We start from the raw sequence: 23937 nt of genomic DNA, 5'->3' as shown, positions 1-23937 counted from the left end.
GAGCTTTGGCACAGGAACAAAAGGCAGCAGCAGCACAGGTCCTGGGGTGGAACTGGGGTAACTTTATTCAATGGCAAAACTCCCCAAGTCCAGGATCCCAGGACTCCGAACTGAGGGCAGACAACAGCTCATAAATGGGGAGGATGTGTCAGGGGAGGATACAATCTTTAACTAATTGGGAGAACTGGGGGCGGAACACAAGGCAGGGAATAGAGTGTGTAAACCAACAGAGTATTTCAAGGGAGGAGAACAGTTTAAGTAAACTAATCGGGTTTCGAGGCATTATGGACAGGGAAGTTTCTAAAGGGAAGGGCAGGGTCGGGGAGGGATTGACATTTAATGGAAGGAGGAGTAAGGAAGGTTCTGGGGAAAGGGGTAGCGACAGGAGGGCTTAACAACTGGGGAGGGGGTTTTAAACTTGGCAGGGAGTAGCTGGGTAACCAACAAAAAAACTGACACATAACTGAACTGAATAACAGGGGGAGGACAATACAGAGGGGTTGCAAAACCACAAATTAAAGAGTGAACATGCCAAATAAAAAAAACCATACTACAACAATTCCCAGTCTGTATGTTTGGCAGTTCCATAGGGCTAGGATTCTGTAAATCTTCAAATCTCATAGTCCTACTATGTCAGGAGCATTTGGAACGATTAGTGTGATGACACTGATGAGTTTGAGCTAGTTCCTCTCCTGAGATATGTCTAACACAAGGCAGTTGCTATGAAAAATACATTTATTTTCAGTTGAAGACAAAATGGTTAATTATGGGGACAGTGGAAAATTTGATGTCATGGTCTTTTTTGAGCATGTAGTTTAACTTTTAATCAGCACAATGTCTCTTTTCATGGATTTTTCCACACCCATTAATTTTTGAAATTCAAGTTTGCTTCCAGTTTCAGTGTTTTTTGTCCAAACTCTGGTCAATGGAATAGAAAATTGTCCATGGGCATGGCCTCTCCAGCCTTCATCAGACATGAGTGTCTAGTATTTGCTGTGATGGGGAGCAGTAGCTGGGATCTGGAGCCCTGTGGGAGCTGGAGGGACTGCTGCTTCCCTGCCTCAGAAGGGAGCCAGTGACACCTGCAAACACAAAAAACTGCCACCGTTAGTTGGGAAGATCCATGGGCAATGGTTTCAGGTGATTCAGGTTGCCAGAGACTTCTCTTGTGGAAATTTTGCACATCCAGTCAGTGATGACACACGAAGTGATGCAGGACTTTTAGAAAGGCAAGTAACACCTTTCCTGCCACCCTGCATTCCTGGGGTCAGCCCTGCAGTGGGCATGGGCAGCCAGCACTCCTCTCACAGCAGGGTTTGAGGTCAGGCTGCAGCACAGCTCAGCCTCCCTTCATCTGACAAGGAAATCAAGCTATTTTATGGCATAAAAGCTTAGGATTTGTGTATGTCAGCCCTCATTTTCCATATGGCTTGGGACACTTGGCGGATTTTTAGTTGCCTTGCCTATAAAATGAAAGTACCTCTGGGAATGATGCATCCCTTCGTACAGTAGTGAAAATCATATTTGCAAACCAATTAAACACTCCTGGATGAAAGCCAAAATACAGCATCTGCAAAATAAAGGGCATTACCTAAGGCAAAAGTGTTGTGGTGATACATGGCATATGCAGGCTACCTAACAACAAATATTGCTTTGATTCTTCACAAAAACATAGTAAAATAATTGGTATTAAATATATTCAATTGTCATTTCAAAGTAATAAGTATGGACAAAAGCTTGTTGCCTTTTAAACCCGGAGAAGTGAAGGACTGCATTTTAATTTTACAGAGGAGACTCTAGGTGTCACTCTTAGTAAACACGATTCATGTTAGTCTCAGTTAACTGCTGACTTCAGCTGATGGAGAAAGTGTTAGAGCATATTTCATAAATAGTTTTCTTGAGTGGAAACTGAGATAGATATTCAGTTAAGTCAGAAAGATTCAACTATTTCATTTCAATTGCCACTAATGTAGAATTGAAACAAAAAATGCAGGGTAAAAACGATGGGCATATAGCAAAAAATTGATTGATTATGAAGTCTCTAGTTTTACTAAAGAATTCTTATGTGACTATAGACAAGTTCCTTTTTTAAGGTACTTTTCTCCTTTGACAAATGGGAAAACTGTCTATCGATTATTTGTTCAAGTTAATTTAGTGTACAGAAATCGTCAGAAGGAAGTTATTTCCCATGCAATGTTAATTGATGTCACTGTTGCTTAGGGTGGCTTGTCTCATCACAATGTTTTGGTCTTTTTGAAGCAGTGACTCTTATTACATGGAAAAAAAGGTATTTTATGACTGTTACTGCAAAAGAAAGAATGAAAAATACGTGACTGTGCATTAAAATTATCACTAGAACAAAACTTCTTGAAAAACACTCATCTAGTGGAAAGTAGCAGTATTGCAAAATTGCACATGCAGTTTTGGTATTATGTAAATAGTACAGCAACAGTCAGTGAAGACAATTTCCATCACATACAAGATCATGTACAATTTTCTGATTTCCCTGAAGTGTTTTTTTTCTCTCAAGTGCAAAATCTTCAGAGCAGAGGTTTTCACTTAATAAATAATTTCTGCTGTAGGCCCAACTGTCTATAGCAATCTCCTCATCTCAGCTGCAGCCCTGGTGTTATAATGTAGTCATAGAATCATGGAATGATAACATCACGGAATTGTTCAGGTTCGAAAAGATCATTCAAATCATCCAGTCCAGCCATTTACCCAGCACTGACAAGTCCACCACAAAACCATGCCCCCAAGTGCCACATCCACAGGTACTTTACCTGCCTCCAGGGATGGAGACTCAATCACTTCCCTGGGCAGCCTGTTCCAGGGCTTGACAACCTTTCTTGGTTGCAACTTGACAGTGCTTTCAGAGAATATTTCCTTACCTCCAATCTTAACAAGTCCTGGCAAATGCTGGGACAGTTTCCCTTGGAGAGCATTAGAAGGATTAGAAGATTAGATTAGAAGACTGTTTCCTGAAACATGGAACTAAGAATGGTATTTGGACAATGATGCAACTTGTGTTGGATTTGTCTATTTGGTCACAGTTTCTTTGAGCCCACAACATACACTGATTCCTAGGGACTGTAACAGCAGACCCTTCACTGCAAAGATGCGTGGCCAAAGGTGAAATGCTCAAAGTTTTGGCCCAGTGATTAATGAGATTCTCCCCAAATAGCCCCCAGAAGCCAGTGAGCCCAGACACTTAGGTCATCCTCCCCTCAGAGTTGTGGGGCTGCCAGGAGAAGGGGTGGCTGGGCAGGCAGGGCTGTACAGGAATGGGAGGGATACAGCAGCCCCTGCTCAGATGCAGTGGTCACCTTACAGCTTCTCCCATCTCTAGCCAGCCTTCTTCATGTTGCAAATAATGACTGCCCTGGGGCTACTCCCTCCTAAATACTGCCAGGAGCTGCTGAGCTGTGGAGAATGGTCTAACCTCACATCTGTTTTCATTGAAAAATCAGTGTTTAGATTGACATTCCCATTCTGTTGGCTTCAGTGGAAGAGTGATTTGGGAACATAAAGGCAGCCAGTAGGTTTCTTGCTCCAAAGGAGCATTGACTGGCAGAGGGAAAAGGGAGACACAGGACTACCATCAATTGAGGGTGGAGATTATAATGGAATAAAGTGAAATATGTCAGAAGAAAGTTTGAATTGCAAAATGTTATGGATAATGTTGGGTTTTTTTTCAGTTCTTTGGATGGAGTGGATTGATGAAAGGCATCGATAATCATAAAGCCACAGGGTTCACAGGATAAATGAGGCTGTCACAGGACTCTGGAGGCTTCTGACCTGCTGTTCAAAGCAGGGCACACGAGGAGATCAAACCAGGCTGCTCAGGGCTTTATCCAGTTGGATCTTGAAAAATCTCTGATAGGAGCGATGGAAGGCTGACTTTGAAGGGCCATTGCATAATTTCTAGTTGGGTAAGGTATTACAGAGCTGAATGGAGCCACAGCTGAAGAGGAAGGTTTCCATAGTTGAAAGGCAACCTATGAGAACTGCCTGGTCACAAAATATTTGTGTGAGGTGAATGATAAATTGCAGGCAAGTGTCGAGTCCTGTGAGAGGAAAGGGTTGAATGAATTTTGAAACAGAATTAAGGCAGATGAGAAGTCACAGATATTTCACTTCTGGTAAATTATTTCTGAAGGTTGCAGACCCCTCTTAATTTATACTGAGGTTTTTGGTCCAAAGCCTTGGGCATGGAAACCAGCCCACTCCTGACCTGGTTCCTGACTCTTCTCCTTGAAGCACGGGCACTGCCAGGGAAATTTGTAATGTGGGGCCCATAAAAAGTTCATGCAGGTCTCCCTGCTCCTTGGCCATTGACTCTGGATATCCCCAGAGTGCCCTACCTTCTCACGCCAGAGATGAAGTTATGATGACCGTTTTAGAGTTTTGTTGGCTTCTGGTAGGTTTTCTGCCTCAGAAAACTGGCAAAGAGCAGAAGAACATACTATGCTAGGATATTAAAGTAATATCAGCTATCTGATTACCATTCCCTGATTTTTGAATTGTCATAGATAGAAACCTGAGAAAACACAAATTTAATTGTGTTTAGTGGAAGAGGGTGTATAGATGTAGAGGCAGCCTGAGGAGGAAGGGTGTGGAATAGGAGTGATGATGGGTGAACAGAGGAGCCTGGGGTGTTTGGGTTTTATCCCTATGTCTCAACATGTTGTTGTATTTTGCACATAAAAAAAATCTACTTAAAGAAAGCGGGATGTAAAGTTTCTAGCAGCTGCAGTTTCAGAGAAAAGAATGAAACTTTAACAGAAATTATGAATGAGGTTATATATAGATTTTAAGGTGCACGTAGATATTGTAGATACTAAGATACTGAGGTGTGAACAGGCTTGGTTTTGCTTTTCAAACAGCCCTTTAATCAATTATGTTTCTTCATATTTAATAAAATAATATTCTTCTTTTTAAGACCTCAAAAAGGCTTTCACACACTTGACATAAAAATAGATTGGGGGTTAGTGATGTACATCACTTGTTAATATTAACCAATGGATGCTTTTCCTTCTACCTTCTGCCATTGCTGCTTATTCATGTTGTTTTGGCTGTGCTCTCAAACAAGCTGATGAGAAGGAAGTAGCTTCCTTGAAGTAGCCGTAGTGCAGGGGGGCCTTTTGTTTGCTTGTTTCTTCTAAAGATTCAATGAGCAGTTGTTAACAGCAGAATACACCCTGCTGGATTTGTTGCTGAAGCTGAAGCTTGTAGCCTGTGTCAATCATTGGTAAAGCACCATCCACTATTTTCTGATTTTTCCCTCCCCATGTGAAAGATGAAGTGGTTTGTGCCAGCCCAGCTGGTTTTCCCTAACCACGTGTGAAGAACCCGCTGACATCTCCTAGGCAGACTTTGTCATGTCAGTCTAAAGGTTTCCTCTGTTGCTGTGTAGTCACTAAGGAATAACCAGTAGCAATTTCCAAGTGATGAAGAAAGCTTGCAGAGATAAACCACAGGTGCCTTAAATTACTCACTTGATAAAGGTATTTACAAGTGAGCCTCTTAGATGTGAGGAAAAACATTTTTTTGTGAATGAGAAACCACAGGCTGTCAGTGGAAAAGACAACCTGTTTTTCTACCCGCTCTGGGGGAAAGAGTGCTTCACGTACCGCGATACCCGCGAGGGCCACGGACGTGAATCCCAAGATGGAGCACACAACTGCAGTGCAGAAGGAGAAATTGAAAGTTTGGAGAAAATTGCAGGGTTGCAGAGGGATAAAAAAATGGGTTGCAGCGTCAGATTGCAATTTGACTGCAGTTTGAGTCAGTGGTTTGGCCTCTTTGAGACCAGCAAACTGAGCTTGCATGACCTGCGCCCCTAAAAAAGCCTGCTGATACCAAAGGGTGATTGTGGCAAATATCTGAATGATATGGACTACACTAAGCTGATAGATAAGTTCAGCACAATCTAAAATCATCTCAAGCTAGATCCTGCTGCTCATTCCTCTATATAGAGAAAAGACATATGACTCTTTTGGGAGGTCTTATAGAAGGAAAGGAAGAGGTCATGCTAATCTAGTGGCAATCTATTAAAAAGTGCTTCCACAGCCTAAACCTCAGAATAAGGGTTTCACTCATGAGTGTAAAAAGATTTAAGAATTGTTGCAAACTGCATGTTTTTTAGTATGGCAAAAAGAGTGCATATATGTGCTCAACTCGTCTCCATGTGAGGACTTACTGAGAGGAAGAAGAAAGATGTAATTTTTGTATGTGATTTCACTATTGAATTTCTGAGTCTGCTCCAGCTTTTCCTTTCTTTGAAACTTTGGAATATTGCAAAGGATTTAAAGAAAAGTTATATGAAAATTTGCCCTCTGGTACAAGACATTAAACATAACAGTTCAATCCCATAAATGAGAGCGAAGATAAAAAAATCAGCCCGTTGCAATTGATCTACAGAAATGACTTCATAAGAAACTCCGTGTTTCCTCAGTTAGATGGAAGAAAGCACAGCAAAGTTGTACTCTTCAGTGCTAAATCCAGGAAATTCAGTTAAGATGGAACTAGGAATACGACTGATACTGACCAGGCCAACTGGTATAAATGATCACCTTTAAGACTGTAAGTGGAATCTCCAAGTATCTCATAATTTACGTCAGCTACTTTAGGTCCAGATACTGTGCACAGGAGTGAAATGAGTTCCTCTGAAATGCTTAACCTATGAACCCATCTCTGTTTCTTTTTTAGGAAGGCTGTTGCAGAGTTTCACATTCCGATTGTCAGAAGCCTTTCATTTTCTGGCCTGAGTTTACTCATGGACAGTTTATAGACATTTTGTCTAGTGTCAGTTTATTCTGTTAGCCTAGATGACTAACTGGATTTGCTGTTTTTCTGTAATGTAGTTCAAATAAGAGCTGGGTCTTCTCAGCTTTTGTTTTTCTAAAGTTGAACAATACCAATTTTTCTAGTCTTCTTTTATAAAGCAGGAGCTCTCTTGGTTTTCTGGACCATTTCTAGTTTGAACTAATCTATATAACACAGGGTTAACCCACAAATGTACTTTGGCATTGTTCCCCTCAGTCTTCTGGAAACACCTCGCCCAGTTAACCTTCCCAGTGTCAATTTCCATTGCAGCATTGCCTCGATGGTTCCTGTGGTGAGGAATGGCATAGTGGAGTCATTCTCCTCCTCCAACCTCCAACCTCCTCAAACTTTCTTTTGCAAGAGTCACTGTAGGTTAGTGGTTTAAGATCCTGTCAAGCCCAGTATTGAATACTTGAAGGTCGATTCTACCACTTCTTTGGGCAACTCACTCCGACATTTAATGTTTCTCATGCTGAAACATTTTGACCGTGTTGCACAGCGTCCTTTCACTATGCCCTGTGTGAAAAGACTACCTCCACCTTCTTTGTAACTACATTTTGGGCAGTGGAAAACTGCAATCAGATACCCCTGAACCTTCTTGTCTTGTGGCTGAATAAATCAAATTCCTTATGTTTTTCTTCATAAGTAGAGGTCTTCAACCCTCTCATCACATTGAAGGCCACTGGCAGAACATTCTTACATTTCTCAGTGTCTCTTGAGCTGGGGGACCTAAGCTGGTTGCCCTGTAGTGGGTGTGGACTGAGAAGTGCCAAGCAGAATGGGAGAGAGAACATCCTGTGACCCCCTGGCTGCAGGTCTGCTGATGCAGCCCAGGACACTGTCTGCTTTCACAGCTGCAAAGATGAAATCCACTTCCATTCAGCCATCCACCAGCACTTCCAGGTCCTCAACAGCAGACTTACAGTCCTGTCTGTCTTATTTTTTTCGTTAACTTTTGAGGCAGATTCAAAATAATTTTGCACTTACGACTTGAAGATACCCCAGTCTTATCAGAGAATGAGCATCTACTGTAATGGTATCTTTTGCAGTAGTACTAACCCTCTGTCAAAAAGACCCACACATCATTCTAAATCTGTGAATATCAGCAAAGCATAACTTCTGATTTGGGATGACTGAAAAAACAAAGTGAATCCATTCCTTCAACTAAGCAACACTTCATTATCACTGACTCCTAGACACATATTTCCCACAAACTTCCATGGAAGCAGAGGAGGAACTGATGCATCCCACCACAGACTCTTTTAAGTGCAATTCAAGATGCAATGCTATAAATTAGAAGGATTTTTAATGTGTTTCCATGTGTACATATATATGAGAAGACCCATTACTTTTTTCAAATATTTAATTGTTTCTTCCACAAATATTTATTGCTATACACTTCTTTGTATACTTGTATCTGATTATTCTGGTTCAGGGTTTAGTACAAAGAACATTTAAATTTCATAATTTCATGCTTCCCATTGCTTAGACCGTTCCTCTTCAGTGCTTAACCATTTCAGGTAAGATCAGAAATTGTTGCAAGGTAGCTTATGTCCTCAGCAGCAAAATTAGCAGTACTGTAGGAGCAGATTAATAGGTTACAAACATTGGTGCTGAGGACCCAAATTCCGCACTGTGCTTGTCACGAGCTTATTTTGAACCAACTCTAGCCTGGTCCTGTGGCCTAAGCTCCTGTTAACAATTGGATAACATCAAGAGAATTTCTGAAAACACTTTCCAGTTTTATTTCATCTGAAAGGAACTAAATTTTGCTAGCACCCAGAGTTTCTCTCATTTGGCTTCCAAATGCAAGCCAAAGTGAAGTGAGTAGTGATCCAGAGATTGGTTTTAAGTTCCCATATGTAGAATAACTGGCACACAAACACAGAGGATCTCACTGGTGTGTCATTTTGCCTTATATGAGCAGAAAAAAAAATAAAAGTCAGTCTAAAACGTCTTTGAGCTTTTTTTTTTAGCAACTGTTGAACCAGAATTGATGGTTCTCCAAAAGAAAATTCTCTTATGGAAAGGGTAGAGCAGTTCAAGTGTGCTGATGGAAACCAGAGTTGGTGTGCCTGAATTCTGAGCTCTCTGCCATTAATACTCAACTTGCCTGTGTGCTTTTGCAAAGCTGTGAAAGGACTGTTGTACTTTCCTTGTGCACATGGAGGCAGAGGTAGAACACCACAGTTAAAGTCTAGAGTATCACAACTCCTCTGCTACTGATATCTACACTAGCTAGATTAAAATAAACCCACCCTTGCTGTTGTGGCAATATGCTACAATTTTGCCTTCAGTTTTGCTGCATAGATATGCACAGAATGGGCTGGTGTGGCAAAGCAGAAGTACTGAAAAGGATAAAGTGAGAGCCCAGAGCCCTGTACATATTATTACAAAACAGAACAATCAATTTAAGTGGCAGGAGAAGGTTTGTTTCTCTACTATTTTTCATAGGTTTTGGAAGTTTTTCATAATTGCTATGTAGACTTTCCTAGATATTAATAGAGATATTAATAAAATTAATACTTTCCTAAACTAATAACTCTTGCATAATTGATTAAATTAATATTCTTTTGTAACCACTAAACAGCAGTGCCAGGAGAGGTATTTCCCTCCTTATGGTAACTAACTCATATAGACACTTTAAAATACCAACATGTGGTCCGTCATTATTAGACCAATCTTCTTGTTGCTTAGCTGTCAAATTCAGTGAAGTTAAATTAACTGTGAGGCTTTTGAATCTCTCAAAATCAGAAGAAACTGCTGACTGCTCAAAAGTTACTGACAAGGAAGGAACCGACAGCTAAAAAACTGCATAAGTTTCATTTCCTTAGGAAAAGATTAACAAATCAACCTGCCACATTTTGACTACTTAAAAGTATGGTACTTGAAACTGTATTTTGTTCCTCTTGAAAAAAGCATTTTTGTTGCAGTTTGTGGGAAAAGAAAGAGGAATATTTGTTTATTTTATTGTATTTTTAAAACCTTGTTTTATTTCAATTTGGGATCAGAGACTTAATAGTCTCTTTAGAAAAGCAACAGATTTCAGTTTCTTGTGTTTTGGTTTTTGCAAAAAGTATTTATTGCTAACTAATTCAATCTTTTCATTTCCTAAAGAGGACTGGAATATGTTCATTCAGAGCACTTCATAGCTGTTAGTTCAGGCCTCTGAAAAAGAAAGATGAGCAACTTTAAAGAGAAGTGCATCTACTCTCGACCCACAGTAGCTCTTCTATAGGCAGCCTTACTTCCTGTGGGGATGAAGAGGAAATGTACTTGGGGTGTGAAGCATCTTCTTCATCTTCTAACTACCAAAAAGCAAAGGTCTTGAATATTTCTCCTTTCACTTTAAATTCTGAATCTAATTGAAAAACCATTGCAAGTAAACGCCTCTCAAGAAGTCCAGTTCTAAGTAAAATCTTATCTTTGGATAAATTTCTTGTAAGCCTGACTTGGTGGCATTCTCATATGTGTCCTGGAGGCTGGACAGAAACAGGTAGGATCAAATCTGTGTACTGACTTGCTTTTTCTCTGTAAGTAAAGATGACTGGCTTGCTTAGTCACACAATTATGAATGGCACTAAAGAGATTGTCAGGTGAGGGGAATCCCCACCAAACTGTCTCCTGGATTGTTTTAGAGGAAAAGATTGCACCACGTAGTAGCTTTCTTCTAAGAAACATCCTGTGGAGGTTTCCAAATGATTATGACAGAAAATGTCCACTCTCTAGGCTGGTTTGAAACACTTAATGGATATTTTCTTGCTGATGTTTGAAACAGATCATTGACTTAGCCTCCAACATGCGCTCACACCTACACACTTGTGTTTCCATGTATGTGATAATTAACGATTATAAATTGTGTAAGCGATAACAAGAAAATGATAAGTTTTTTTCCCCAAATGCTGACATTTCAACTTAGAATATTCAATGAGAAATCAAAGCAGGGTTGCTTTCACTACTGTGTACTTCCAAACTTAAATGTATTAATTACAAACAGTAAATATGTCTGTAGGATAAAGTACTTACACTGTGGAAGCAAATGCAACTGTACAATGAAAATTCAAATGGACTTGAATTCTTCATTAAAAATTAGATCAAAAAGCTCCAAAGCAAATAAAAGTGAGCAGCAGAGAAAATCAGTATAAGGAGAAGGAAAAAAACCCAAACGTGGAGAAAATTCTATAAGTATAATGAGAGGTAGATGAGCAGGACTGCCTCACTGACAGGTTGATAGTCTGAACAGTCCCATTTTGATATAGAATTAAGAATGTATGAAAAGTAATGAGTCGTTATCAATCTGCAATGAATTTTCAGTTGAGTCCATGCTATTTTGTGAGGTTTCAAGCTCTGATGAGATTAATGGAGATCCCTGAATGGACTGACCTAGCACATGCAGAAACCAACAGCTGGTTCAAGACTAGCATCCTTTGGTATTCTCTCGTTAAAAATGATATAGTCCTTCTGAAAAAGAGCCTTGGGCTATTATCACAGACACTTTGATGTACAAGTTCTGGTAGTTTTTTGCTTCTTTTGAAGATGGATCTGATCCTATGAAAATGAAACTGAATAAGAGAAAGAAAATCGTGAGGTCACTGTATGGAGAGTTGAAGTGTAGAGAAAAACATGAATTCATTTACTGGGAGTTGGGGAAAGACACTGTGAGCAAAACATGATATTTTTTCTGTCAGTACCATCCAGCAACAGTAGATGTATATATATATATTTACAGGAAATAATCAGAAAGTCAGAACCACCAAACACAGTCAGGCCAAATTACAGTGGAGTTGTTTTCTCCATGAATTAGCTCTCTCAAAACAAATTAAAATATCACCTTGAAACTAATGGAAGTATTTGTGGAAAATGTTATCATAATATTAACATGCTGGTCTTGTGAACAGCAGGGCTATTAGAGCATCACAGAATCATAGGTAGAATATCCTGAGCTGGAAGGAGCAGAAGAATTAAAAAATCTTGGAAAATCACTTTGGGCAGAACTATTTTAATAAAATATATCTTCATTTTGTAGAATGTTTCCTATCCACCAAGGCACAAAATGCCTTATCTGAAGTCAGTATGTTGTACTGCTAGCACAGGATGGATACCATTGCCTGCCTAACAGTAAAAATCAACAATATGAATGTTGTCAGTGCTAGTGTCTAAAAAGCCTGGGCAAAAGTATTTGAAATATATTAGGAAAAAAATTTGAAACAATTGTCTTTAAATAATATGTTTTCCTGTTTGCTCTATTTTGCTTTTAGAAGTTCATGTTTTCTGTCCTTTCCCTGAAAACATACTGATTAAAAAGTGATTGGAAAAAAACCCACAACTCCAAAATTCTAAAATATATCCCAAGACTCATGAAATCATATAAAACAGGAAGCTGGTGCTTTAAAGTGGAAATAAATTCTGTAATATACATGATAATGTTCATAATGGTAAGTACCTCCAAAGGATATTATGGTGCTGAAAACAGAAAACTTTCAAATGTTTTATTCCTCTTGGAAGAATGAAGAAGAGAGGGTGAAAAAAGAAGATTTTATGTAGAAAAACCTGTAGACACTCCATGGTTAGGACAGGAGGTTTTACACAAGCCACCATTTAGACTGCTGCTGTGCCAATGGTTTTGCTGCTTTTCCATTGATATGGACTGAAACTAAAATTGAATAAGATTTAGATTTTTTTTCTATTTTATAGGCAATAGATTTCAATCAGAATTTGGATATGTCGAAAAATTCCAGACAGTAGGAATACAGAGTAAAAATGCACACCATATTTGTCCAAGACTGTTTGCTACGTTGCCATAATTTTTCCCATATTTTAATACAAGAAAAAGGGTACTTTGGAATTTCACCTGACTTTGTCATGGTTAGTTCTCATGGGTATCTTATAGTTTCTAAATCATTCATACATGCAGACTGTGTTTTCTTGGAAAGCTGGAATACCAGTTTGTACCAACTTGAAATATGGCCCAAGAAACAGGAAGAAAACTTTGATCTCCATTGAATATTGCAGTCCATGCAGAATTAGCAATGAGAAAATGTGTGTTTTAGGCCTATCCTTCCAGTCTCAGAATTCCTCATATCATATATGTCAGCTCAACAGTCTTTCAAGGAAAAGAAAATGAAGATGGAATTATGCTGATTTTAGAAACAGGTACATGAACAACTATCAATGAAGACAGATGTTCTCAGGAGAATATTTGTCATTATCTCCAGAAAATTATTTTAACACAGATCCTGAATTTTTATATTATGTTATTATTGGAGTTTTTGGACAATTCAGAGCTGATAGTGATGCAGTTAGGAATTTAAGCAAAGTCCACCATAGCGTGTGAGAAAGGCCAGCCCAGAACAGCTATTTCTGGCTATCCTCTTCTTGGGAAAGCAAATGCTTAAACTCTTACTTACAGGATAGATGAGTACTCACACCATGAGGGGTAATTATTTCCTGCAGATAATTCAGAAAGGAATCATTAGTGTTTGGTGGGGAATTCCTGCATGGGTTTACCAAACTAAAACACTGAAGGAAAGTCTGAAACAGGTGCCTTGAGTGAGTCAACATACCAAGATTTTAATGATTTTGAACTTACACTCTAATCTAAATTGTACCCATCAGCTCATTATCTATTTGTACGTCTGTCTCTCTAGACGTCTAACACCACTGAGTGTTTGTTTCTTCTTCCCTCCCTTTCTTCAGAAAGCTAATGTGTGTGAGAAATTTTTGAAACGAAAGAGGAATCAATAATAAGATTTTCCTGTCTGCATTTGCATGCAGACAGGAGTATGTAATGGAGGCCAAAGGGCCTTCCTTGTGTCATATTTCAGATTGTACAAACTAGCTTTCTAACTCTCTCTTCCAGCACTCCAAAGCGTCCCTGGAATGGGCTGAAATTTTGTCTCATTGATGCCTTAAGTTTGAACTTTCATATTTTCCAGATTCTGTACTGCACTAATATATAACTCTGAACTCCATATAAAGTGTTATCAAGTTCTCCTCACAGCTTAGTCTGACAAAACAATCCTTTTCCAGCCTGAGAACCAAGGACAACATTGCAGCTTCAGGCCCAAAAAGTATAAACAGCAAACTGAGGAGAGCAGTCTGGGAGGATGGGACTTCAAAACCTGAAGCTGTAATTGGACAAGTAACCCCAATATGTAAACGGACCAAAACTTATAAAAGTGTAAAAACTCATGACCCATTGTCCATCTTGGATATAGCCTTGGACAGGCTCTTATACTGCCCAAGGTGCATTCTTTGAAGGCCTTTTAATAAATACCTACTTTATTCCTTTAACTCTGTCTAGGCTCTGTTATAGGTAGCCTCTCAAGGCACCATGTAAAAAGGTAGATGATTTGTGCCAACATTATCCTTACTGATCACTGGAAACATCCTCTAAATCACAGAGATCCAGTGGTTGGAAGGAGTAACCAGTTATATCCCCCATGATGTGTAGGCATATCCTTATCTGTAGGAGAGTGGTGGGTCGGTTCTTTATATTTTATTTGATTTTTGGTTTGGATTTTTGTTTTGTTGGGGAATTTTTGTTCTTTTGTTCTTATTTATTTGTTTGTTTGTTTGTTTTTGTTTTTTTTCGCAGGGAAAATGACAGTGTTGCAATATGCTTGTAAGGGTCATCTGCAAATTCATAGAATCATGGAAAGGTTTGGGTTGGAAGAGACAGTAGACATCATGTAGTTCCAACTACATGGGCAGGGAACCTTCCACTAGACCAGGCTGCTCAGAGCCCCATCCAATCTGGCCTTGAACGCTTCCAGGAATAGGGAACCCACAACATCTCTGGGTGATGTTCCATTGTCTCACCACCTTCACAGGAAAGAATTTCTTCCTAACGCCTAATAATTCCCTTCCCTCTGACAGTATGAAGCCATTCCACCTGTCCTGTCACTACATACCCTTGTGAAAAGTCCCTCTCCCAATTTCTTGTAAGTTCCCTTAAGTCCCCCTTAGTCATGAAGCCTTGATTATCAAGACATCTGCATTGCAGATCATAGCAATGTGAATAACAATGCTTAGTAATTACATAGCACTGGTACAATGTGTAGGTAAAGTTTAATCACTTAACACCCTCAAGTGTGACACCCCACCCCTTCACCGCCCCTGCACTGTGAAGGTGGAAACAAAGGAATTATTTCTGCTGCTTTGTAAGAAAGGGAGGCTGAGAGGTGAAGTGTGATAGAAGGTCAGAACGACAGCTCAGAGAGGGTTTTCCAACCATGGGCTGCTTTCCTGGGGCAGCGATAGTAGAGAAAGCCACTGTGTTTTAGTGAAATGAAAGCCAGGCAGAGATCTGCTGAACTGGCATGGGCAGTTGATCACTAAACCACTCAGCACGCTGAGGAGTATGCATAAAACAAAAAAATGAAAGGGAAAAAGCTGTAATCAGGGGTCATAGTGAAATCTGACATGACTTTGCAAGGGCATCTTCGGGTATTTGGTGTAAGGTGTTGTATGAACAGAAGGGTGTGAAACCTCTGCTTTGCATGAAGAGTCAGATGACTTCCAGGCAGCAAAATGAAAAAATGCCTTGGTTTCACTTCCTTCTGCGTTTGGACCAGATGATAATCCAGCTGTAACTATGGAGTCTCACAGAAGACCACTTCAATTCTATGCAGCACAAGATTTTTCAATCCTGTTCTGATATCTCTTTCAAAGAGATTAGGAAAAGTGTTCAGACAAAGGGCTTGTGTTAGTGTTGAGTTTTCAGTCCACGCCCCAGATATCTGCTAAAGAACACAGATAAAAAATTGCATGCTCTTAGGTCTCTTGGAAAGTGCAGTGATTTTCAGGATACCTCCTGCGTTGTTTTTTAGGATGTTGGTTCTCAGGGCAGGCAGAGCAGGGGAGCCATCTGAATCTGGGTCTTCCTCACAAACCTGAGTGTTCAGAGTTCTTGGGCAACAAGACATACACTGGGCAGTGGTGATCTGGTTCTGACTTTTGGGCAGAATGGGAAGCAAAACTGGGCTGGAATAGACACAGGACCCTCATGTTCTAATCACCTGTTGCAGGCAGTTGCCTAATTTCAAAATGATTTGGAGACACGACACTGTGTGTCAAAGGAAGAGAATATTATGTGACTAGTATGTCAATGTTAATGTGGCACCATTTATTAAAATGTAAGGGACTCAGAAAAAGGGTGCTATATTTCTGCATTAAAATACTTTTCAATGCTGCTGATGATTTACCACAGAACATTCAACACTTTGTGTGATAATTTCAATGTGGAGATTAGTAAAATGTTTGAATCTAGCCTCCCCAGGCAGGAGAGTGTACCTAAAATTCAGACCTGCACTCAGAAGGTAGCATAACAGAGATAGATGTCATGGCTTTTTTCTTTGATTTTTGCTTAATTTCTTGCCTCAGTTTATGATGAAATATTTGTAGCACTGCATTGTGGGCAAAGAACTACAGTGGGACTAGGAGACCCTGTTTGTGTTCCTAGATTTGCCTTTCTCAGAGGCTGAATGATCATGAATGATCCCATTGCTCTGTGCTTTTTTTTCTTACCTGCAAAATTGGATGCTTGGCAACACTCCCTGAAGTGTGAGGAAATTTAGTAATCAAATTAGCCAAGTAATACACCAAAACTATAACCAGTATCAACAAAATGTGAGTTGGCAAAATCCTTTTTTTCCCAATACTTTATCCTCCTGCTATTCTTAGAAGTGTAGTTAAAACGTGAGACCAAAGGGAGATCATCTGAGTGGCACAGCTTGCTGTGGATAAGATGCGTGTTTGACAAGTTTAACAGGGCAGCCTAACCCAGCACAGTCCCTCTGGGTGAATGCAGTAGAATACTCTCTCTCTTTAGAAGGCAGTATTCCTGATTTACTAGTTCACCTCCTGGAATTACCTCTCCTGCTTGGCAGGAAAACTACTGCTGTTAGTTGGGTTCAACTGAGTTGTGATTTGTTCTCAATGTATTAGGAAGACTGAGCTGGTTGAGTAAAGAATCTTTCCCAAATTCCCTTCTATGAGGTCTTCTTTTCACTCTCTCTAGGTAATTCAGCGCAAAAGCACTGTTCAAATTAGACTCTATAATGGCAAAATCTGGGCTTCATGACTCAGTCCCTCTTCCAGTTGTATGTTTCTGACTACATAAAGAGTGCCATAGGTAACAGGAATCATTTTCACTCTCCCACTTTACATGTCTTTCCAACACTTTGGAAAAGAATTGCTCTGTTGACTCATGGCCAGTCAATGAACCTCAGTGGGTGTCCCTATTTGTAAAATATCTTGATCTTCCTGTGTGTATAAGATTCCATTTATCTAATCCATACCATATCCTTGTGCTTGCTTGGCATAGCAAATCAGATGTTTCAATCAATGGGTTTGTTCAGTGTGCTGGCATTTGGGAATTCACTTTGAATTCTCAGTCCACTTTGAATTTTGGTGGGACCTCCATTTTGTCACCATCCCCAAAGCTAATTAAAAGGCATGTGAATGTGGTGTTTGGGAACATGGTTTAGCGGTGGACTCAGTAGTGCTAGGTTAGAGGTTGCACTCAATGACTGTGAGGGTCCTTTCCAAATGAAGTTATTCTAGGATTGTAATTTTTGGCACAGAATCACAGAATAAAAATGGGTTGAGTTGGAAGGGACTTTTGAATATCAGCTAGTCCAACCTCTCTGCCATGGGTGGGCATGCTAACTTTACATTTGTTTACAGTGCTTTGAAGCACCTTGAATAGCACTATTACCTTGCCTTCATGTCAACACTTCCAGTAATTAAGTCATTACTTTATCAGTTTTAACATCTTAAACTGAAACAAAGATGTGCATTGCATAATGTTACTACCTCAAGCAGATTACAGCACGAATTGTTGTGCAGTACCATGTTTGTTGTGAGATGTGTCCCATCTGTCTGTGCTGCTCTTCCCAGGGAGTTCTTGCATGCAGCTTTTGGACCTGCCATTGTTGGTGAAAATTGGCTCTTCTCCCTGAAAAATGACCATTTCCCTGGTCTAGTAGTCTAGGTTTATTTCACAGATGGACATCTTATTTCAAACAGCAAATGAAAAAGATTTGATGGTACTAGTGGTCATGAGCTGAGATGGAAGGAGCTTCTGGGAAAAGGGACAGTTTCTTCCAAGGAATATCCGAAGAGCCATGTGGGGCTGAGATGGAGAGTTCTAATCTTACCTGCTTGGAACCACTTAAATTTTTATCTGTTTCTGATGAACCACAGACATCTTCCAGTGTAGCCTGTGTGAACTGAGCCCACAAGTGCCCTCTTCCTGATTCTCTCTCTTTTCTTTCCCTATGGGCCCCTTCTTTATTTCTTTCCCCTGTAGGCTCCTATCTACCCTCCATTCATGTACTGCAGTCTAAAATGATCTGATTTATTCATAAGACTCCTCAGAATAAGCTCTTTTCCCATTATATCCATCAAAGCAGACTTTAGTTCCAATACAAAACCCCATCTATTTCCCCAGCTATCCTCAGTAGAGTGGTTTCAGAGTTCTCTATGCACGAGGAGACCACTGTGTCTGTCTTCTTCAATGGGGCTTGTTCTCATCTGCGTCCTTCTCTTTTCACATTCTACACACATTCGTGCCAGTGAAATGGCAAGTTGGGAATTTTAATCATTGCCAAGCAGAAATGAGCGTCTCAAGTACTGAACGCTCTGCTCCCATGGACAGTAGACAGGCATAGAGGAATTTAATGTGATACATTCTTGCATTCACGCTGGAATCTTGTTTGTCCTATTCTGAATCAGGAGGTGAAGAATGCAAAAGCAGCAGAAGTGCACTTTAGACCATGGAAAGGAGTGTGTTTCACAAAGGACAGCAGCAGAAGGAAGGTGTAAATCTCTAAGTGTCAGTATAGAACACCATGGCAAACTCAGTGGTTACTTTAAAAGAATACCAGAAATGAGTTTGCTGCACTGACCCTTTAACCACAAGATAAGATTTTTTTTCAGATGATGTGTAAGAATAGGTTTGAGCCACAATGCATATTCCTCAACCAGTACCGTAATTTCCCCCTTTTCCCCAACCACGTGTAAATGAAACTTCATAGTCTGCCACGTAAATGTTACCCATTGATGAACCACTGAAAATTTTTCCAGGACCATGCTTTGACAAAGACGCTTTCGAGGGATTCCCTTGATTAGCCAAAAAACGAAGGGCTCTTATCTGACACTATCTTGTCTAAATATACACAGCCTGTGACGATGAAATAAAAAAAATTCAAGACCAGGTATAAATACCACTGACAGGATGATGAAGTTCAGTCGTCTACTTGCTTCTAATAGAAGATTTAACTATTAGAAGCTGAAGCTCTCTGCTCTTAGACCTGGTCCCCCAGAACTGATCTGAGCAGTTTAACTGAACTATCATAAAGAAAATGGCTTTCCAAAACTACAGCTTGTTTGTTCTGTCTATCATCATGATTTCTTTTGGACATGTTGAAAATAGATTGAATCTTCTTCAACTTCAAAATGATATAGACAAACTGAAAGCTGATTTTGTAAGTATAATCTTCTACTGCATTTCTCTTCTCCTGCTGCTTTGCTTTACATATAGTCCAAACTTGAGCACTGCTTGACATACTCAATATGTACCAATATGTTACCAAGAGGGTAATAATGGAAATAATTTTTTGATCATACCTTTTTTAACAATAATATGGATAATTTTTTTGTTTTACTAAGTTCTTTCATTTACCTAGTTCAGTTTTTCAATAGTCATAGTTATTGTAGCAATTTGCATTTATTTTAGGGGTATTCTTTCTTTCACAATAGCTTTTTCTAGCTCAATTCAGCTTTGATTACATGGAATATCTTTTAACAAGAAATCTTAATGCAATTTATGGTGAATATATTAATCTCTATTCAGTTCTGACTAGATGCAATTTACTGACTTTTAAAATTTTATGTTAGCAATGTCAATGCCAGATTTAGTACTACATAGCAATATAAAAAAATGGAGATGAATTTTTGCTTTAACAAATGCATTGGCTACTTATTTTAAGTTGTAGCAGTGTGTTACTCAAAGGTGATTTCTGCTTCTTATTCTTTTGCATCCTCCAGTCATTTAACTTCCACATATGTGACTATGACCTGGCATAGGAATGAAAACTGGCCCAATATTCTTTCTTGTCGAATAGAATTTTGGTAACTTGATAACTGTAATGTTAATTCACCAATCTTCATCTGGGAGGCATTAAAGCAGTACACAGCTGAAATCAGCAGTGATTAGTCACAGAGACAGCAGATCTACAATAGAGTCACTTTCAATTAACAGCTTTTATTTTCAATGTATTTTTGTTGTGTTTTTTCTCCTCTAAATGCAAAGAAACAACTGCAACCGTCTGCTCCTATTTTCAGCTCTGACTTCTCTGTGATTTTATCATAATTTTGTGCAAATGACAGTTAAAATTCAGTAGTCAGAGAACCACCCTGAAGTGGTAAAGACTAGTGTGATACTTCAGTGTTTGCAGGAAACTGGCTGTAAAAGTGGCATTATGTTTTAAATTTGTCATTAGCATAGACCAGGGAGAGTCTTACTAGAATATATATAGCTCTGTGGGAGAGATCCTGAGCCATGATGAGCTTTTTGTACTGACATTAAAACTTTGCTCCATAGCAGGTGCTCCCCACCTTTCAGAAGTAGAAAAAATCAGTTTGGTAGTGTGCTCAGCATGGGGAGCCAATCAGCCTAGGAGGCTCTTGTTAGACTGCAAGTTTTCTCTTTGCACTCACTGTGTTTAAATTACTAAGCAGACAGAAGAAGGAAATAGTCAGTGTTGTATACAAAAAGGAAAAAAAAAAGCCACACAGAAAAGGAAATGATGCAGTTTGTCTTTCCTTGGTAGGAGAGTTGTATTGCTCTTTTTTTCCTAGAGCCTGTTGCCAACATCTGATGGTTAAACTCCATCCCTGGGAGCCTCTCAGTAGCCCACTAATCTTGCATATCCCCATACCTGGCTGTGGGCTACTGGGACACTCTCCAGTTTTGCAGTCATTTCCTACTAAAACCAGCTCATTCTTGTTCCATATGAGATTTTACAGAGACTGTATGAATTTAGGGCCACAGATTACAAACTGCTGGACTTTGGCTTACCAGAAAACATACCAAGATCAGATCTAATGATTTTCTGGACTCTTGCTGTGCTTATGAGCTTTTATTTTCATCTGTCAGTAGCAAAACTTACAGGGAGCATTTGGGAAAATAGATGTGCTAAACATCTCTATTCAGGAGAAGACATTGAAAAGAGGACTAATTCCATTTCTGATACCAGGCAGCCAAGAAATGGGACTTGGTGGTTAGAGAAGTGAAAGCATTGGGAAAGCATTGGGATTGCCAGATGTGCAAAAATCTGAATTTTGATGCTCATTTGAATAAACAAAACAAATTTGCCTTGTGATAAATATTGTTTATGTAATAGATATGTTTGCTCTTTTTTTCAGAACTCAAGTCATTCTGATGTAGCTGATGGCGGACCTATTTTTACGGAGAGGCTGAAAAGCTGGACAGAGGTGAGTCAAAGCCAGATATGATGAAGCATCTCAGGCACTTTTTTGGCACAAAGCAGTTCCCAGAACCAGCATAATTAGCTGCAGTAGAATGAACACGAGCAGAGTTCTCTTTGGTAGCTTGGAAATGAGACAAAAATAGAAAGCTTTATACTGCACTGTGAACTGACTCAGAGGTCCAGTCAAGCCCAGGAGCTGAGTTGCAACATCTTCTTTATCATCTTGTTTCAAGCAGCAGAGAAGCCCTGTATGCTGTGTTTTGTCTTCCTTCCTTTCTTTCCCTGTTGATGGGCACTCACAGACCTTTCTTTTTCATCATATTTTTCAACAGAGAAATGAAAAGGAGATCATCCTGAGTCAGATTATTTCCATGTACTTGGAAATGCTTGAAAGCACTGACAGGTCAAAGGATCATGTCAGGAACATAACTGAGGAGCTCTATACTCTGAAAAAAAGCCTTTCTGATGGCTCAAAGAAGATGGAAGATCTCAAGGACCTGACAAAACTTCGGGTAAGGCTCTTCCCTTGTCTCTAAAGCTTGTGGCATTATAGTTGTGATTTAAGTGTGATTTAAGCTAATAATGCTTCAGTAACCTATATGGCAATCCATATGTAGCTCAGTTCATGCTGAAAAACCAAATATTTCCAGCTGCAGGGGCTGCTGCATGTCTACAGTGTGGGGTAGTGCTGGGTCTTGCTGTGATCTGGCACAGAGCTGCTGGCAGCGCTGCCACACGGCCTGTACACCAGAGGTGCCACTGGCACAGCCCTTTGTGGCATGGAAATTGTCTGGGAAGGTTGTGCCAGGCTGTGGAATGCCCTGTGGCTCTGGGAACTCGTGCCAACCTCCTCAGCGGTCTGCAGACAATGCCCCCGTGCAGGCAGCTGCCTTTCGCTGCAGGCTGGCTCTGCTCCGCAGAGTCTGGCTGCTCTCTGGCAGGCTGCACAGCAGCACAGAAAGTGGAAAACAAAAACATGGAACACAGTCACTCTTTGCTATGGGAATTAGGTAGTAGAGAATTGGAAATTGCAGATGTGCTTCTGTTTTACACTGGCAGCAGAGTAGCCCATGTGCTGTGGACAGTAAACAATTACAGCTCCTGGCATGACTTTTCTCCATTTGTTTCTTGCTTATTACAGATGAGTGACTTGAAAGTTCAGCGCAAGGCTGTAAATGAGCTGTTCAGCGTCTTACAGAAACTGGGGGATACCTCAAGTTCTCACAAAAGGAAAAGAAGCCAGTTTCAGAGGCTGTGCAAATGCTAATTCCATCTCAGGATCTTCTGTACTGAGCTACTGTGCAAATCTTGTTGGGACAAGATTTTTTTTATTTCAATCTTTTAATTGATTTTTTATACATTTATTTATTAATATTTAAGTGTCTTAAGTAATTATTTATAAAGAAATACTAATCAAAGTATTTATACTCCCTAATATTATATAAGAAATGACTTTGTCTTAAAATCCTGTCTATTTGTTATATGTTGTTGACCTGAAAACAGAGAGTGAGGCAGTGTTTACCTAGTTTCCATATGGAAATCTTGAAATTACATTATAATGGTACCCAGCTTTCCATCTGGTGCTGTCTTGAGAGAGGGATGTTATGAGATTAGTCTCATCTATTTGGCATGGAGATACAAGCACCAGTATGGGGGAGTTACTCTATTCAGGAAAAACATATTTATGTCTGCTTACTACTAAACATATCTAAATCCAAATCAAGCGAGTAGACATGCCTAAAGATAAACAAATGTTGAAGAAAATTTCTGAACTAGAGGACTAATGGTTAATTGCTGGTTACTATTATTATTATTATTATTATTATTATTACTATTATCATTGTTATTATGCACTGAAGTTACCAGGAGAACAGTCTACTTAATATCTCAGGAGAATGTGACTAACTATATTGCACTGACTTAACTTAAACTCTCAGATTTCAAAAATTTCTGGTTTTATTTTTTTGTATTGAACCAGTTAAATGTGTCTGTTTTAATTTAATTTATTTGGAGGTAATAGTATGGAAGTTTTACCTCAAGGACTATATTTTTGCACTGGAATATTATTAAAAACTTTGGATTTTTCAATAGAGAATTTTGAAATTTGAATTTGAAATAAATAAATAAATAGATAAATTTTAAAAGTGTGTTTTCATGTTTATTCACCATCATCTATGTGAAAAATAAAACTCTAATTTTACTCTACATTTTCACAAAGATCAGTCCTACCCAGACGTATAAAATATATTTTGTTTCCTCCATATTTTTAAAGAAATATGATAGAAGAGTCTAAAATTCTCAAGTTTTTCTTGTATCTCTTTGAGAAAACGCAATTTGCTTGTGGGAAGGCACTGATCATTTGAAATTTGTTGTTACTCTGATCTAAGATAAAAGCACTCAAATTTCTCTGCACGTGAAAGCTGCGGAGCCCAGAGTGGGCTCAGCCCGTCTGCTGGGCTCTCTGCAGGTGCTGCACGCTGGGGGCTGGGGCAGCTTGGGCAGGTCTCACAGGGGTCTCAATTCTCAGGTCCTCAGGGCTCTGCCAGGCAAACTTTCTGGGGATAGACTGGCTGAACTGACTGGGAATGGGGCAGATTTTTCTCCGCGCTCC

The 23937-nt window shown here is 39.5% G+C and overlaps 1 protein-coding gene across 1 annotated transcript; it reads left to right on the top strand.

The window, feature by feature from the left end:
• The first annotated feature begins 19196 nt into the window (after positions 1–19196).
• Positions 19197–23156, top strand: IFNG (interferon gamma). The gene is made up of 4 exons (XM_054276427.1): positions 19197–19319; positions 21262–21330; positions 21659–21838; positions 22468–23156. Exons 1-4 carry the CDS (start codon positions 19197–19199, stop codon positions 22591–22593), a joined length of 498 nt encoding a protein of 165 aa, XP_054132402.1. The 3' UTR covers positions 22594–23156.
• The last annotated feature ends 781 nt before the right edge of the window (positions 23157–23937 follow it).

The sequence above is a fragment of the Melozone crissalis genome, unplaced genomic scaffold, assembly GCF_028551555.1.
Source record: "Melozone crissalis strain CALT ecotype California unplaced genomic scaffold, PUWL_Pcris_2 ptg000004l_1, whole genome shotgun sequence".
Taxonomy (NCBI): Eukaryota; Metazoa; Chordata; class Aves; order Passeriformes; family Passerellidae; genus Melozone; species Melozone crissalis.
This window is presented reverse-complemented; position numbering and strand designations above follow the sequence as displayed.